At 38.4% G+C, this 18,618-nt stretch overlaps 1 protein-coding gene across 1 annotated transcript in view; it reads left to right on the forward strand.

Annotated features, from left to right (window-relative positions):
* Positions 1-14,477, forward strand: part of SAMD5 (sterile alpha motif domain containing 5) — a 372,001-nt gene extending 357,524 nt beyond the window's left edge. The window contains exon 3 of the mRNA XM_067542375.1: positions 14,277-14,477. Within this exon, the coding sequence (XP_067398476.1) occupies positions 14,277-14,381 (105 nt within the window). The 3' untranslated portion in view covers positions 14,382-14,477. The remainder of the gene's footprint in view (positions 1-14,276) is intronic.
* The last annotated feature ends 4,141 nt before the right edge of the window (positions 14,478-18,618 follow it).

Below are 18,618 nucleotides of genomic sequence, written 5' to 3' on the forward strand. Positions count from 1 at the left end.
TATATTACATCAACTTATTATCTTTATCAACAACTAATAATCTCATTTAAAAAATCAAGTAGTTTGACAGGATATATTTTTCATAAACCCATGCTGATTGGCATTAATTACCCTCAAGAATTCTTTATTAATTGAGTCCCACATGAGCTGTTCCATTTTGCCTGGAATTGATGCAAGGCCAGTGGGCCTGTAGTTAACCAGGTCATCTCGTTTACACTTTTTAAATATTTGATACAACATAAGCACTATTTTCATCCTCTGGAACTTCCCCACTGTTCCAAGACTTTATTAAAAATCAACAGTTCAGATTGCTCCATGTCCAGTTCTTTTAAAACTCTTGGATGCAAGTTATCTGGACAGGTGATTTTTAAAATGTCTGATTTTAGTAGCTGCTGTTTAATGTCCTGAATTAGTGTCAATGATGAAATATTTTCCATCATCTGGCTCTTTCCGAAATACAGAGAAGAAATATTTATTGACCATATCTAATATACTTAACAAAACAAAAATAATAAAAAATTATTATTGTCTTTAATTCTGCTGGCTGTAGATTTCTCCTTTACTTTTTCTTCCATTATCAATTTCCTACAGTTCCTAACTTCTAATTTATATTCATTGCTTTGAGCTTCTTTTTTGTATCTGTTTTATTTATTCACACACACACACACACACACACACACAGAATCTAGTAAAATATTCTTAAACAGTTCCCAGTTATCAGTCACATTTTTCGGTTTAAATTCTCTCTTCCATGCGGGGTAGACTTACCAAATGAATAAGATAGACGAGTGATTGTTGAGCTTCTGCTCCATATCTCAGATTCAACCCTCATTTTGGTAAAGCTTTTCACAATTTTCACATGTTCTCAAAATGTGAAAGTCACTGGAACTTGGGCACCTAAATCACGTTATACTTTAACCTCAGTACTTACTAACAAGAAGAAATGCCAGAACTGAAAAATAAGCAAAAACTTGTTGTTACATTACATTTGGAGATGCCCAGACCAGTGTCAGACAAGAGGCCATTTTATCAATTCTGCATGAATGCCATGGTTTGACCTTTTTTCCATATCAAGCTTGGAGTATCTAGAGAAATGTCCACTAGAGGAAATACAAAATGGATTACTTGAAAAGGATGTATGGAGGAGAAGAAAATGCAAAATGAGACACACTGTCACAGCAAGTGGAAAAAATTGCAACCTGAGTAAAATATTGTAGGAATCCAAATCATACAGATGGACAGGATAACAAAAGTGATGGTCTCTGAAATACAATGCATGCTGTTTTGAAAAGGGAATGTAGCAACAGAGTTTTTAAAAAACCTGTGGGAAGCAAAGAAAAAGCATGATTGGATTGTGTGTTGGAAACAGAACAACTTTAGATGCATGGCTTAATGAGATTCTACAGTTAAACATTTGTAGAAGATGGTGTCTTTGTGTGTGTGTGTCTCTCTCTCTGTAATATATGAAAGCTTTCCGGATCCCAATGCAGAAAGCTATAGAAAGTACTAATAGGACAGTTCTCAAACTGCTGGACAGAAGAGACATGGACAGTCTTAGTAGCCACCAGGAAGAAGTAAAATTTATTTCATAAAAATGTGGTATTGCATCATAGGTTTTATGACTTAAACTCTCTAATGCAGCTCAAAAGGAAAAATTTTCTCATCCTTAAATGAGAATTTGAAGACTTGAAGCATGAATAGCCCCACTACACCTGGCCAGACTGAAACAAGGAGGCAAACAACATTCTTTTTGGCACAAACACTAGCAGGGAAATTGTTATTGATTTATCACAATAGTCTCTAAAGACCCCAACTTAAGTTGAGGCTCCATCAAGCTAGATGCCGCACAACCACAAAGTAATACAATACTTTCCCTGAAGAGCGTACAATCTATTTAGATATAATGGACGAATTGTGCAAGAGAGAGAAATTATCTGTTTTACACATGGTGAAATGAGGCACAGAGAGCAAGAACACAAGGAATTGAGATTACTAAGCAAAATGAAGGCATTTATTACAAGCTAAAACATAATGATATTAATTCCAAGCCTATCAGAAAAGAGTTCAGACTAGCAAATTGTATCATAACATGTGCAAAATCTAAAAATATTGTTACTATTGATTTATCAATGTTGTTGTTATACTTGTTAAAGCTTACTAAGTTACTACCAACCTTTAAAGGTCATTGTTCTTCTCTTAAGCAGATGTAGCAGATGCCGGCTATTGCTGCTCCTTCACAAAGAAAATAAAAGACAAATGTTCTTCCACTAATGTAGTGGAACTCTTAACCCTGATACTGCAATATGGCCAAACACTGTTACAACTGAAAAGGAGCTAAACAGCAGAAAAAAAGCAAACCAAAGCAAACAAACACTCTGTGCTAGATGCTGTACAAAGACATAGGCCTAGATTTTTACTTTAGGCATAGCCCGGAAGGGTGCATTAGTTGTACCACCATAGCAAACAGCCCCAGGAGGTGCTTGGGTGCATCTACTTTGTGATTAGAAAACCTGCCGCACCAACCCTCAGATCCCTGGTTCAGCTGACTGGGACTGGGAAGTCAGGGCTAAAAATAGCAATGTTCAGGCTCGAGCTGGGCTCAAAGGCCCTCCCCCCTCACGGGATGTCAGGGCCTGAGGGGTCTCCAACCTGAGCCCCAACGTCTACACTGCAATTTTATAGCCTTGCAAACCTCAGTCAGCTAACCCAGGCCAGCTATTGCCATGCCACAGGTCTTTTATTGCATTGTAGATGTATCCTGAGTCACAGTTCCTCCCCTGCTTCTTTGGATAGTAAGTCATGATACTGCCAGCCCCACACCTATGCTGGACAACAAGTAATGGGGGAATGGGGAGGGAAGTTGAGCCAAGACTCCACTCACCTGTTTAGGGGAGGAAGGAAGAGTGCTTGGCGCACTGCTTACTTCTGTGCCCTGGACTCAAGATCCAGCTAGCCCACACAGGGATGTAGGAGAACTCTTATTCCCCCTTATTCATGTGCACAAGGGCTTAGTCCAAGTCACAGTTTAGTTCATAGTAAGAAAAGGTCACTGCTCAAAATAAAAAAATTATAATTTAAGACCAGACACAGAAAAGGAGTGTGTACGTATAGGAGGAAGAGGGTAACAACATAAAGAATCTGCTCGTTGTATGCACAGCTTGCTAGTTCCAAAATCATGCATATTTTTAATAAACATAGGGGAGTCCCTCACCTCAAGATTCTGTAATTTTGGTCCCACGCCTGACCTGTTTTACCTGACCAGTGTTCTTTCCTGATGACTGAGTGTGCTGACAGTATCGCGGCACTGCTTCCAAAATATCTTCACAGGCATGAAGGCACAACCAGATCTAGTGGACTCACTTGGTAGAGTATTGTATTACCATCCAAGTCATCATATCATATCATATATATTCACTTGGAATACTGTAGTTCAATTGCTTGCCATTCTCACCTGTGAGAATGACAGGGAGCATGTGATGTTGAGCATATTTCAACCATTCTCCTAAAATAAATTCTAACGTAGACTTTCCCACAGCATCTGCAAGTGTGTTTTTTTTGTTTGTTTGTTTTTTAAATCCATCTAGCCTTTTATTCTTATTAGGAGAGTTTTTCTGTGTTCCTTTAAATTGGCAATGTACGGACGATGGCTTCAAAAGTGTTAACAGCAAGATGTACATATTCATAGTCATCCCTGCTGTTGTTCTTATAGAAACGCTGAACATCCCCTTGTTCTTATTACTACAGAAGAAAATTATCCGGAGAGCTTTACAAAGACAAAACATATCTGGCACATATCCAAAGCAGAATGCTGTTGTGTTGTAATTTTAGGAGGGAAGAGATTTTATAAGCTTCATAATGAAGTACTGTATTTCAAACGTGCAAACAGGTATATGAAAAATTCGATGTCCCTTCAGTTAGGTAAACTTATTGGTTTAGTTAAGATTTTTTTTAAAATAACACAAACCTTCCTAAAGGGCCTAGGAAATGCAATGCGTAAGGTGATCTGAAGGGGGAAATATATGGCTAGTTAAGTACAGTCATCCATGAATCAAAGTAGAGCTGCAAGCTAAATAATAATTCTTAGTAATTCAAGGGATGCTAAATCATTATAGCAATTCCTTTGTCAACTGAAGCGTGCAGAGTCAAGGCCTAAATGTTCATAACTCTTAAATCCTTTGTTTGGTTATTTAATTTGACCATTTAATATCCCTTATTTCCATCTTTTCTGTATAAATAGGATGAGGGTATAGGTAAAAGGGATGTTTAATATTGGACCATTAGGCCTAGGTTGATATTAATTCAATTATCGAATTACGAGCAGTGCTTAGGTTCTCTCTAAGTTATGGACATTCCAACTATCTAAATGTGAATACTAAGTAGTTTATCCTCACAATTTTATAGAAGAGAGACGCAACTCAATCCAAAATGCTCATACATTCACAGGTTTGGAATTTTTTTGCCATTATACAAAGAATCCAGCAGTCTAACAGTGATATTTTATAACAGCTCTTACCCAGGCTGCAGTTCAAATACGTTACTGAGGGAATTAAAGCACACTTCCACTGTAAAGCCTCCGTTTTTATACACACAATGCACCTGCATTGATCTCTACATTTCATGTCTAAAAGTTCCCCGTGGAAGAGCAGTTAACTGTGGATGTTCAAAACTAGTAACCCCAGTCTGTTAAGGGTCTAGCTGGTAGGAGCTCTAATCGTGCTGGAGCATGGGGAGACATTTTAATTCTCTCTCTCTCTCTGGCTTTTTTAATGAAAGGGACTAGTGTTGTACTGTGTAATGTATCATTGTAGCTTCTGACTGTATGCCTTTTATGTCTCAAAAGAATGTGAATATTTTTCTTACTTTTTAAAAATGATTCAATAAATTTTAGAAAGTATATGCCAGAAGGGTGCGTCTGCATGCATGCTATTTAAAACGCTTCTGGGAGCTGGAGGTTTATTATATAGTATGCTATAAATATATCCTAGGAAATCCTTTGTTTCTATTCAACAGGCTTTCAAAGTTCCTTATTGAAATGCAGAGCTTTTTATCTTTTCAAAAATTGGATCAAACATTTCCTGTGATGGCTAAGTTAGGCATAGTTCATCAAAGATAATATCAGTTGTAAATGAGTGTCTTTGGTCTGATTTTTTTTTAAATGACCTTGTACATTATCTATTTCCTGTGGCTATCCTAAGTGCTGGAACCGTTGTACAGAATTCTAGAACTAAACTGGATTCTGAGAGCACATACTAACCGCTAGAAAGGGATTTACAGTGGCTGAAGATGCATTTTTCAGAAGACAAAATGTTGACTTTCTGAAAAATCCCCTCCACATTCCAGTAATTTTTAAAAACTATTTTACTTAAATTTCCATTAAGTTGATTTTTATTTTCTTTCACACCATTTCTGGTTTCAAAGATGTTGTACAGCAGAAGACTTCGTTTTCCTGGGCTGTCAATCTGATACCTTTGAACAGCAGTACATTAATTGAAAAGATATCTGTATAATAAATTCAGTCCAGCAACAACAATGTAAATATCAGTAAAATTCCACTTTATTTTGTACTCAAGCAACACCACCAAAATGAGCAAATAATCTGAAATCAATGCAACTTCACCAGGTGTAACTGCGGACTGAATCTGGCTCTATTTGATGACTCTTTGCACTAGCCCCAAATAGCCGTGAATTAGTTTGAGGAGGAAACAGAAAAACATTCTCAGGAGGCCAGTGTAGAGGAATTGTGAATAATGGTCAGTTCAGACATAGTTGTGAGAGATCCATTTTCCTTTGTTTCTGGTTTTGTTTTCTCCTTTGAATTTTTACTTCCCTTCCACCACCTACTCATCTTGTAACCCATTGTGAATTAAGAGTACTTCCTGCTGAGAGAGCAGGTTAACACTGTGAGGTTGGCATTACTACTAGTACAGGTTATGTATGCCTTATTACCCCACCTTGAAAAACATTTGAGTATTTCTTGTCAAGTTAAAATCAAACAAATCCCCAGACTCCAGGTCCATGTTTGTTTGAAAGAACAGTTGCTCAATGTTATGTTTGTTTTTATTTTCCAGGTAAGTGGAAGCTTTCTCTTCATTGCTAGTGGGAGTGCTTGATTCTTGTGGTAAGTACTCTTCATGGAATGATTATACTGATCTACTATACATAAATTCATAATTTCTGGGGAAACAAGCAAACTGCTGGCTAAGTTTTTAGAACATTGAGCCTGATTATGCATGTTAGCTTCATAGCATTTTTTGTAGTCACTTCTTGGAATTCTACATGTGCACACATTCTTTGATAATCAGACTTTTGAGTTTCTTTTGAGTGTAGATGAAAACTTGCTCTCTATAAATCCTTTTTAGTTATATGAAAGAAAAAAAATTATGTTTATCTCTCTGGATGTGGTACCCTGCATACAGTTATCAGCATTGATTTCATTGACAATATAGGCAACTGTGGTTTGGTGTTGGTTAAAATCGTATTTCCTTTAGTCTTATTACTGACGTTTGTTTCCTGTAGTTCACTTATATTTCAAGGTCTGTCATAGGGAATTTGTCCATGAGAAAGCCTATATTCTCACAACCAAACCAGCCAGCTCTTCCTAGCTGGAACTCAATTATTCGGGCTCAAACCCAGTCAGAGTCTTCCACAGGAGCCTCCTGCTCACTGGGTCCTGGCCTCCAAACACCCCTGATACCAGAGTTTTCCTTCAACAGCCATTCTCACTCCCTGCAATTTCCTGAGCTTCCCCATGCCTCCTGCTACTCCTTATGGAGAGAGATCATCTGATCTTTCTCTGGTGTGGCTCATTCAGTTATCCTGGATGACTAGCCATTCAGCCCTTAAAGGGGAAGCCACCCTGTTACAGCCTTACTACACACATTAAATACTGTGACTGGAAGGAGAAGAAATAATCAACCTAATAACTGGTTCTTGACATAGAAATAACTATTTTTGGAATTAACTTGATGTGCACTAAAAAGCACATGATGTTCCTGATGTACCATACTTGGGGGATTTCTTTGCTTTGAAAGTGTGAGGGGGAAATAGTCATTGTAGCTGAGCTAATTCTACAGGACCCTTGCCTCATAGGTGGACAGTGAATGAGGCAGAATGTTGCAAAAAAAAAAAAAAAAAAGGAAATTTTCTTGTATTTCAGGCTCTGAACTCTGGGCTTCTGTTATTGGCTTTGCCATGGTCTTCTTATGTGATGTTGGGCAAAATTACATACAAAACCACAAAAGGGCTGAAATAAGACTATATGAGCAACCTTATTTAGGACATTTCCTAACTTTTGTTTCATTGATTTTGCAACCTGAAAGTTCTTATAATGTATTTTTTTTAATATAAATTTTGTTTATATTTTGGGTTAAAGCCAGAAGTATTTATGGCAAAAGTGTTGCTTGGTAATCTTATCTGGTATCTGTGAGCTTTGCTTTGGGGGGTTTTGCATTGGGGAGGAAGGAGAGAGAGAGATTGTTCAAGTATATCCAGGAGCGACACATGGGAATGGGGGGGGGGGGGGAGCACGTGGGGTCACATCCCCCCCCACCAATTTACTACTGGCTTGTACTGAGTGTGCTCATACAGATTGAGCATACCCAGTAACACTGCAGAAGCCAGTTCCCTCACTCTGCCCACCGCCCGCACGTCCCCACTATTGACAGTCACGGGTCATCTCTGATGTAGCTTCAGTGGTTCAAACCTTTAGTGTAGACCTGCTGCCCTGATGCAAAACATGCCTTTAACAGCAAAGCTCACCCTGCTCTCAGATATCAACGATCAAGTTTGAAACTGGTGGAAGTCTCAAAGGTGCAGATCACCTCTTACCCCATTGTGTACATCTATACTAAGGGTTTGGAGCAGTCCAGCTACACTGGTGTAGCTACACCTGTGCAAAAAATCAGTGTATACAAGCCATTAAATGTCTTAAAGTCTAAGTATCACTTAGGAAAAGTGTCACTTAGTTTGAGGATGTCCCCTTTCTTATTAACCTACAGAGAATATGTCCATGTTATATCACTGCAAAGCTGAAGTTTTTTATATCTTTTAAGACTGTAGGTTAGTGAAACTCTAGAAATAAGGGTAAGGTGGAGAAGCGTGAGTTACTAGGATAGAGGCAGAGCGCAACGGGCACCTGTACTGATGAACATTTTAATTTATAAAAATTTTCCCCACAAAGATGCCTTTTGCTTTAAAAGATTTGTAATATGAAAATAACACAAATTCTCACCAGAAAACACACAGAGTAAGGCAAAAACAAGTTTTTTTCCCCAAACGTTGTTTAAGAGTAGGATGTGATGGGCTGAAGAAGATGGCATGAATTTGGAAATTTCAATTAAAAATATCCTTAATTTAAAATGTTGATAGAAGGAGGGGAATAGACAAACATTTTTCTCCATTTTTGGACCCTCAGTAAATCTGGTTGAAACTTTTTGAATTTTGTAATCTAGATTAAAAATGTCATTGGAATTTTGGTGCCAAAAGTGGGAGAGAGTTGAAATTTCAGTGACTTATTTTTGCATTTTTTAACAAAGCTGTAACTGGTGCAACTAAAGCTTCATTGCCTGCTGATCAAAAGCACAATACTGGAATCTCAAAAGATGGAACGTGTCCAAATGCAGATAAAGGCTAATTCAGTGCACTCCACAAAGTTACCGTTATTGTTGGTTTTGCAAAGTATTTGTTGTCTGTGAAACCTGGCAGACCACTAACCATCCTAACAAAAAAATTCCCATAATGAAGTGTATTTATGTAGAAAATCCTGTTTGTCCATTGAGACTTGCATCTTTCTACTCAGGAGTTATCCTTGGTCTGTACGTTCTGAAGCAAACAATTTATCTTAGAATGTAATTACATTCATATAGAATGGGTTTTAGTTATTTTTTTATTGTCTAACCTTTAAATTCCGTCTACCTGTTGGGTATTTTTTAACATATTTGAGAGGGAATACCTTGAGGTCAAGTAAAATTGTTCTTTGAAATGTTCAAAAGGCAGTAGATTTTGCTTTAGATAACACATACAGGTTTATGACCCCATGCTGTTCCCAACCCTGTTACAGAGTTTGCTTTCTATTAAAAAAACTAGATTAGAAAAATCAGGAAACAGGAGCAAAATGGAAAGGTGAAGAAAGGTCAGGTTTAAAACTCGCATAGGCCTTTCACCTAGCTTTGAAGCTTTTTAGAAACTATAGAGGCATGTGAATCAAGATGTTGTTTGAACAGCTAGCTCAACAAAAGCTGGTCTGAGAAAAACACTCAGTTGTCATTGCCAATCCTTGCTGCAGTGTTTCTTGCTTAACTCCTTGGCCATGCTAGATGATTTAACTGAAAGGCTGATAAATTTATTTGAGTTCAAGTGGCTATTATATACCAACTTTACTTTCTTTTTCCATTTTACCATTTGTTGTATTTGAGAAGGGAAACAATCTAAATACTCTACAAATAATTGACTTGACCTGATTAAAAGGAAGCTACAAATTAGCTTATGGTTTTAGGGGGTAAGAATGGTTCTTAAAATATTTACAAATAATATTAAAAAGTCACATTCTGCAGACCTCCAAGTTTCAAGGATCTACATCAGTTTTGACATAATTTAAAAAACAATTTTGTTAGTGCAGAACAGACAGATCTTGAGTCTGGTTTGGATCAATAAGCCCTCACAACCCAGCCCATTTACTAATTCATTAGTTTGTTTAAAAGTTATAAATAATGATTTGTTGGATTAAAAAACACGAGACCTTCATCTGTAAATGAGACGACTATGTACGGAAACTAGGCTATCTGTTTCTGCGGTGGGAATGTTAACATATTATGTGCTAGGGTTTCAATAAAAGAAGGCTGTTAATATTTTAGGGAGATGATGGATATTCTTAGTTTGTATTGTAACTCAGAACTTTTCAAAAAGTTAGCGCTTGATTGTAAATGGGAATTATTAACTTCTACTATTGATAACCTTAAACCACTTCACACAGTAGCTCATGTCATATTTACATCACCCTAAATCAACAGTGATGAAACAAGTCAGTCCTGTAAAAACTAAGGAAAGCTTTCTTTATAGTATTATTCTTACTTTTGCAGATAGCGTTGATTATCAACTTTTTAAAAAATGTTATAAAAACTTCTAATTTCCTTCCACAATGTGGTGCATTGGCATCTTTCATTTAATTCAATCACTGGATGATTTCATCTTCATGTAATTTTGATCAGACATTCAGAAAGCAAATTGTTTTCAAACTAATGAAAGTTTCATCTTCTATTACTGTTAAGCATTTTCTGTGCTGTTATTGGCTAATTCGCAGGATGTGGACATTTTAATTAACAAGCTCAAAATAGTGAAAGAAGCAGCAGCTGCCACCTCTGCTGCCAAAATGAGACCCATGATGGTAACAGTATAATTAAATTTCCATTATTTGTCTGTGTCTGTGAGTCTATTTTTACATTCTGATTGGTATTGCAAGTATTTCTGCATATTCAGGGTAAGAAATGCCCCTTGCTAGCCATATTTCTCTCCACATTTTTTTTTTGTTTTGGTGACATTTTCTTCTGGGGAGGGTACCCATTTTCTGAATAGCTCTATGATTTACACCCACTGAAAATCTACCCCTTTTAGTTTTGAGGTACATCGGATGAGGTATGTGTATTCGTGGGTGGAAGAGGGTTATTGTAGGACACCCTTTCTGGAACGATGGACACACTTCTACTGGACATGATCTTAGGTTGATAACCCATTCCTTGTTTGCTTTTGTTCTTTATCAGACTCTATTAAGGGCTGTGTGATGGGGTGATTACCCCACACAAGGCCTGAGTAAGTAAGAAGGACCAATTAACCCTGTGACAGGCGGCCCCTGGAGGATAGTCAGGGCTGATAAGGACTAATTGATGAGGAAGCCCAGCTATGCAGGAACAGGCTGAGCTGGTATAAAACTTGGAAGTGGAGCACAAGAAGGGGGCTCTAGGCAGGAGCTCTGCAGTCACTCCCTGAAGTGGAGGGCAAGTGGCAAGAGACGAGAAGTTCTACAGTGAGAGTGAGCCCTGGGGTACTGCCTTGGACTATAGACTGGCAAGAGCCTGAGAAGGGTGAAATTGCCACAAGGAGCGAAGGAAGCTTCGATGGTAACCTGGGAGTGGGGGCGGAGCTAGAGAAGAAAGTTAAGAAGCGTCTCAAGGAAACACAAAAGGGTCTGGGATCGTGTATACTGCAGCTGCTAATCACAGGGTCCCTTGGCTGGAACCCAGAGTAGTGGACGGGCCGGGGATCCCATACCAGCCCCTGGGGAGGTGGCACAGATTGGATTGGAAGACTGTCTGAGACAGTCCAGAGAGACTTTGTTACCTCAGAAGGGATGGACTAAATGGTGACCTTGCCAGAGGTCCAAATTATCAGTGGAAAGATTATCACAGAACAAGCAATGGGCAGCAAAGAGACACCCAATGCAGTGAGAACTAATTCCCAGACCCAGACACAAGGATGCGCGGTAACCCCTTCACATCACAGGGTGCTATGTGGCATACCTAATAGTTTGTTTAAAAAAACATTTTGACTTTTCCAAATCTTCTAGAAAATGATAGTTTTTTTAAAATACCGTAGCCATATCTTTTGAACAAGCATTTAGCTTAAATATAAACGGTATCTTTGTACATTTACAAAGAAGAGTAAATCATGACAATGTGAAACATGTCAGAAAAAAAGAATAATTAAATAAGGATTGACAAATTGCAGTAGGTTAGGATGCAGGAAATACAACTCAACCCTGGAAGGGATAGGAATTCAGAGATTTTCAAAGTGGGCAAAGTAAAATCTTTATAAAAGTCTAGTGTTATATAATTTTTTTAATTGACACCACTCTTGGGGGAAAAAAATCAGATTCTACTTTTTAAAAAAGTTAAAATCTCTTGATGATTATTTTCTGACTGTCCCAATGCTCAGCTCTTCTCTGTGTTACATCTATTTCATGGCAGAAGGTGCAGATTGGTGATCTATCCTTGAAATATAATCTTCCAGCACCCAACCCAAAAACTCAACACCTTTCATTGAATTGAGATACTGAAAGAATGACCAAGTATTTCCAAAGATACTTTAGTTTAGAATATATATAATAATTCCTTGATAGAGGTAAAATTATCTGGCTAGCTAATGTATACCAATATACATTATTAAATTAACTAGATTACATTTATCAATTTGTTTTGTAACTCTTCTGATTTCGTACACGTTTTGTATTGCCTTGTATCTTTGCTGCCTGTAGTCCATGACCTCACCTTTACCTCACCACATTTTTTGGTGGGATTATTCTGAATCACATTCCATAAGGCAAAAAGTACATTAGTTCCATTCATTTGTGAAGTCAGCTCCAGAGGGATTCAGGTCAGAAGCTTATCAATGTACTCGTAAGTCCAGTAAATTTAATTGAAAAGGTTTAATAATGAGCTTTTATCTGCAGTCTTTTTCCCCTATAAATTCTTAATTAGGGGAGCTGTGACTGAATTTATAAGAAAGTAGCCAGTGTAATACTAGAAGATACTGCATACAACTCTCAGAAGTAGGGTTTGTAGCTTCATGCTACAGTGAATAGAACCACTTGGACAGCAATAATATTGAACCATAGTGTGATACAATTTCAGATTGACTTGTTTTACTTAGCTTGCTTAATGTGCCTTGTATAAAATCAGTGTATGGTAAGTTAGAGATGACACATTGTCTTGTTAAATTGTAGCTCTTAGATTTGATTGAGAGTCTACAGAGAGCACTTAACTTAGTATTTACCTGCACTAATTTATACCAATCAAAGTCCCTTAGCAATATCCTGAAATGATGCATTTGCAAGTTTACATTTGTTAGGACAGTTGGCTAGCCTTAAAACATTTTATTATTCATTGAAAATATCATGAAGCTATTAAGTATTTCCATCAGCTGTCTTGGACAAAATTGAAAATCAAATTATCTTGTATTGTGTGTCAAAATTAAGGCTTACAGAATCACCGTAATGTTAATTTCAAGGAAAATAATGCCTGCTTTTGCAGATTTTAAATTGTTTATGGGTATATTGGAATTTTTTTTTTTTTAAATCTTTTAATGGAACATCACCAGTGTGTTATGCTATGCATATTACTCATGCAAAAGTAAAATTAATTGGACCAAAGTTAAACTCATTAAACTAAGAGTGAAAATTGTTTTTTAATTTTTGTGTAGAAGATTATTTATGAAAGATCTGAGTGAAACATTATTTCTTTTTTTACTCTTTCATTTACAATATTTGAATGAGTGCTTTCTTAATTAACTGAGAAATCTGTTTTACTCATTGTTTGCCTCCCAGGAAATATTAAAAAGCCATTTAAGTTTATTAGTAACAATTGCTATTGTTTTATATTTTGTTTGTCAGACTTGAAGATTTCTCTTTTTTTCTTGCAGATGTATACATGTTTTCCTTTTTTTTTTTTTTTTTTGGAAGGGATCTTTGCAGATATTAATGAATTTGTGCAATAATTTTGCTTACTTGACACTGAGGTGACACTGAGGTGTCAATTCTAATTCTACAGTTTGAATGTTCATTTAAGATTGCATTTAAAGACTAAAACAAACCCTCCATTAATAAACTGAAAATTAAAAAGAAATAACTTTTTAGGAATGGTAAATTCTGTTCTCCTCTTTATTGCACACGTTCAGCCCTCACTTACAGTGTTTGCCAAATTGTTATAGCTGTGTTGGTCCCAGAGTATTAGAGATGCAAAGTGGGTAAAGTAATATATTTTACAACTTCTGTTGGCAAAAGAAAAAAGCTTTTGAGATACCTAGAGTTCTTCTTCAGGTCTGTGTAGCTCGAATCGTTCTCTTTCACCAACAGAAGTTGGTCCAGTAAAAGATATTACCTCATCTACCTAGTCTCTCACTTAACATTATTTCTCCAAATCCCTACAATTATTAAAATATGCAAATCATGTTACCATACTATCCAGTGCCATAATGTTTTATTTAATAGTTGCCACTAATTTATTTCTCTAATATAATGCACCAGGAAATCATTTTTAATTTATCATTTTGCTTTAAAAAGCTCCCGATTCAACTTTTCTAAATGCTGTCAGAGCATTGGGTTATATGTTCATCTTTTGGTCATTAAAATTGGTTTCCCTCTATGTGCATGTGAAGATACAGTAATGCCAATTTTTTTAGTTGCTCAAGATTTTGCATAATGGCAAAAATGAACTAAATGTATAGCTCTGTTTTATCCATACACTATGAAATTCAATCAATTTCATTTATTACCGTTGCTACTACTTCAGCCTAGCTCCCCACTCACAGCCCTGGGGCAAGAGACTTCAAGGAGAATGTTGAGAAAAGAGACAGCAGTTGTACCTGACCTTACAAAATGGGGACAGCAGCTTTGAGAGATGGAAAGGATGAAGACAATACTAATTTGGAAAAAGAAGAGCAGGTGCCTACCATGACTCCAAGACTCTGATCTGTGTATTCCTTAAAATATAAAACAGAACACTTTGAATCTTGGAGGTGCACTAGTGTAATTCTGTTGGGAGGAGTTTGGTATGGTCTATGCAGCAGAAATTCAAAGCTTGAGTGATTTGTCTTAGTTATTAGGGGTGGAATCCTGGCCCTGTTGAAGTCAGTAGGAGTTTTGCCAATAGGGCCAGGATTTCATCACAGTATTCCGACCATCACTCTCTGCTCCATACACACATTAATTTATCAAGCCCTCTTTTAGATACCACATAACCTGCAAATGGGGAATGGGAGACTTGCTATGGAGGGTGAACCAGTTTACTCACTAGTTTCTGCGTAATTTAAGATTTCTTTTTTTTCTTTTTTCTTTCAATTTTTTTAAATCTAGCACTTATGGTTGGGAGGATAACCTTTCCAATGTGAAAAAATGTTCTGCAGTGTTATCTTCCCAGTTTTTTAGACAAGCAATTTGACACAACAGGTCCCAAATCCAGGCTTCATTGTAGAGCCTGGGTAGCTGGACTATGCACTAGAATAGTGATTCCCAATCTTTTTGGCTTGAGGCCACAGATATCATTTTTACAACCCTGAGGGCCACCAGTCTCTGCCAGCAGCACCCTCTCCCCCGCCCCTCTGCCCACCCCCACCGCTTCCATCCCCCCTCCTCCCCCACACACACACTGCAGCCAGATGGAAGGAGTTCAGCAAGGAGGCAGTCTGATCTCCAGTCCCCCTGGCTGCAGCAGGGAAACCGTACCCATCCTGTAGCCCCGTTCGCTCTATCTGGGTCCCCAGGCAGTGGCTCCCTTCTGCAGCCAGGGGGATGGGAGAATAGTACTCCCCTTCCTCTGTCTCCACCAGGGACCCCAGCACCTAGGGACCCAGGCAGAGCGCTTTGCCGTGCTTCCTGATTCAGCCAAGGGAGGGGAATGTTGATCTCTCATCTCCTTGGCTGCATCAAAGAGCCTGCACCAGTCTTTTAGCCCCCTGGCAATACACTCCACTTGGGTCCTTAGGCAGCAGCTCCTTTTGCAGCCAGTGGGATGGGGGTGGCGGGCCACTTTCAAAGCCCTCGCGGGCCACTTTTGGTCCACAGGCCACAGTTTGGGAACCACTGCACTAGAAGGTTTGTTGGGCAGGCTGGTGTAGAAGGAGTCTTCCCTGACTCAGGTTACTTCTTGTCCATGGACCTGCTCAGCAATTGCTATCCCTGCCCCAGAAGTAGCAGTAATCTCAATAACACTGTACCTTATTACACTGGCTGGAATGGCTGGCAAATCCACTAACCTCACATCCAAAACTCAGCTGTGCAGTAGCATGGATGGAGCCCCCACAGAACTGGCCACCAGACTACGTTAGAGTGATCATCCCCTACATAGACTACTCAAATCCTACCCAAATCGCATCTGCAGTGGATCCACACACTCTGTACGAGGGCTTTAGAGAAAGGGATCAGGATTCAACCCTGCTAAGTGTGAGCTGCCTCCATTCATCTCAATGGGGTGTTATGTATGGCAGCAGTGAGTAGGGTAAGTATTCTGGCTAATGACCCTCAGGATAATTTGTCATGGGGCTTGTCTGTGCAGATTTAACTTTAAATGTGGTTTTAAAACTGATTTAAGTTAAATCAGAGCAAACCCTGTGTAGAACCTCTTATTTCACTTTAAGAATAGTTCAGGTAATTAAAGGTGAAGCTAAACTGATGGTGTTCTTGAATATGAAATATGGTCTACCCAGGATTTTGCTGTGGTTTAACTAATGAGTTTAAAACATATCCTTAGTTAAACTAGTAGAACTTCGTTGTAAATTGGCCCTTGGTATTATCAATTTTCTGCCAATTATAAATTTCTCAAACCTTTTTATTTTGGGTTGACATTTCTAATGGTTGGCTTTGAGCCCACAGTTGAAATCTATTTTTGAAGTTTGAATAAAATCTAACTAACCCACTTTTGAATTATGATTGAGTAAATATTTTGTATATTTAAAATATTGATCAATCTTAGGTTGTACCCCTCACGCACACCTCATAAAATAAAACTAACCAAAAAAACTTTGTTGTAATTTCAGACTTGGTAGGTAGATAGTTTTAACAAAAGAAGTGGCTCTTCTCCCACCAGGGGCTTCCTTGTGGCTACAAGTTCATCACAGCTTCAGCTCAGAACAAGCAGCCAGTCTTAGGGGCCTCAGTAGACCCAGTCCTTCTAACCCTTTCCAAAGGATTTAGGATCCTCTGTGGACCAGGGGTCTTGTCTGTTTTCTGGAACAGGAAGAAGGCCCTGAGCCAGTTTAAAACCAGGCTATTTATCCAAAACCCTTTCTTTGTTTGTTGGACCCTAGATAATCCAATTTGAACTGGTATCCAGTCTACCAGGAAGCTGGCTTCTCTGGAGATGTCACAAACTGAGTGAATTTACTCACTGATCACTGCCTGCTGTTTGCCTATTTATCATTCCCATGAAAATACATACAGTTCCACACTACCACATACACAATTGCATTTTTAGTACAATGGAACTCAAAGGTATTAACCTTAATTCAATTCAGTTTAATTTAATTTAATAAAGTTCATTCATGGATATTGCAGAAAATGGTCAGTCTGTCACCGTTATGGTAAGCAGACTGAGTGATACTGCAGATGAGCTATGGAAGTGCATTCTGGAACATACAAATTATGGACTGTTCATTTCTGAATGTATTTATTCTTATATAGGTTTATTAAAAGCTAAACATGGTGGGACCTGATCTACAAGTGAATGGTGTAGTAGCTACCTGCATGGAACTTGGAAAGAGGAGCTTAGATTGCAGGAGGAAAGAGTTTGCAGGTGACACCAGGAAGTTAGACTGTGTGTACATGGCTTACACTGCTGTGGGTGGTACTCTGTGTGTTTACTATAAATTCCAAGCAATAAAGTCTCGTTTCATGGGTTTCTTATTGACAGCCTGCATTTGCTGGCTGCATTGGCCTCAGAATGATTTTTATTGTATATCAACAGTACTTGGTCACATTTCTCCAGTCCAATATTGCTGCTTATCAGTGTTGTTGGGATTATACTGCAGATGCCTCCACAGTCCAGCTGAAATCAAATTGGTTGTTGATAGCATAGTTGCACATATGGCAGTTGAATGGCTGGCAGTGGCCTTCAGTGTGGGTATACTGAGAGTCTTTCGATCTGTTAACCCCATGCTGCAGATACCTCTTCACTGGAAGTCTCGATATCCTGTATCACTGCATGTACTACTGCTTTTTTTCCTTTCTTTCTGAGGTAGCTGTGTCATTGGGACATAAAGTGGTCTGTTCCCCACACCTGTTGCATCATTGCCCATAGCCTGGGCATTTTTCTTTCTTCCTTTCATGTTGCTTCCAGAGTATATACTCTTGGCCATGAAGCCTGCTTTCTTGGTTGGTCTATTTCTGTCCTGCTTCCTGCATTCCTTCAGCTTGAGCCTGTGTACTCATTTTGCACTAGTGGCTGTTATTATTTTGATCCTTTCCCTGGACAGTTCAATTGTCCTTACTATTTAGAAGCATTTCTTTAGCATTAGATTTTTTTCCCCTTCTTAGCAGTCTCTCCTGTAAGCTATCATCACAAGTCCCACACATGATCTTGTCTCTAATTAGGGATTGTTTGATGTCATGTTTCCGTGTGGACGCCAGAGTTTTCAGCTCTGTTTAAAAAAAAAAAAAAAAAAAAAGTGTTTCTCTGCAGTCTCACTCTCTCTGAGATCACAGTATTCATGAAACATCTTTATCAGCTGTTCCACTATATTAGGTGCTATTTCTGGCAGCGACGGCTCACTCACTTCTCATCCTTTTTCTCCAATGGGAGAGTAAAAAAGCATTACCTTCATTTTTCTCATCTTTATCCCCCATGGTTAGCTCTGTATAAAGACTCTATTCTTACTTCCTCTGCTTCTGTGCTTGTGCAAGATTTTATGTGTCCAGGTACACAGCATTCCCAGGGGTCTGAGTCCCTGCATGCTACCTATTCGCTCTGTTTCTAGGTGCTGTTTTGTTTGCCAGTGAATCACACACTCTTGCTTGTGGATATCACTGTACTGACTGCTGCCAGCATAATAGTATGGAAGGTGTGGCAAATAGTCGGCTCCACTCTAGTGGGTCCCACGCTTGTACAGTTCGTAGTGGGTCAGGGCGTGTCCAGTACCCAC

The sequence above is a fragment of the Emydura macquarii genome, unplaced genomic scaffold (assembly GCF_026122565.2).
Source record: "Emydura macquarii macquarii isolate MOO-44397 ecotype Brisbane River unplaced genomic scaffold, CSIRO-AGI_Emac_v2 contig_705, whole genome shotgun sequence".
NCBI lineage: Eukaryota > Metazoa > Chordata > Testudines > Chelidae > Emydura > Emydura macquarii.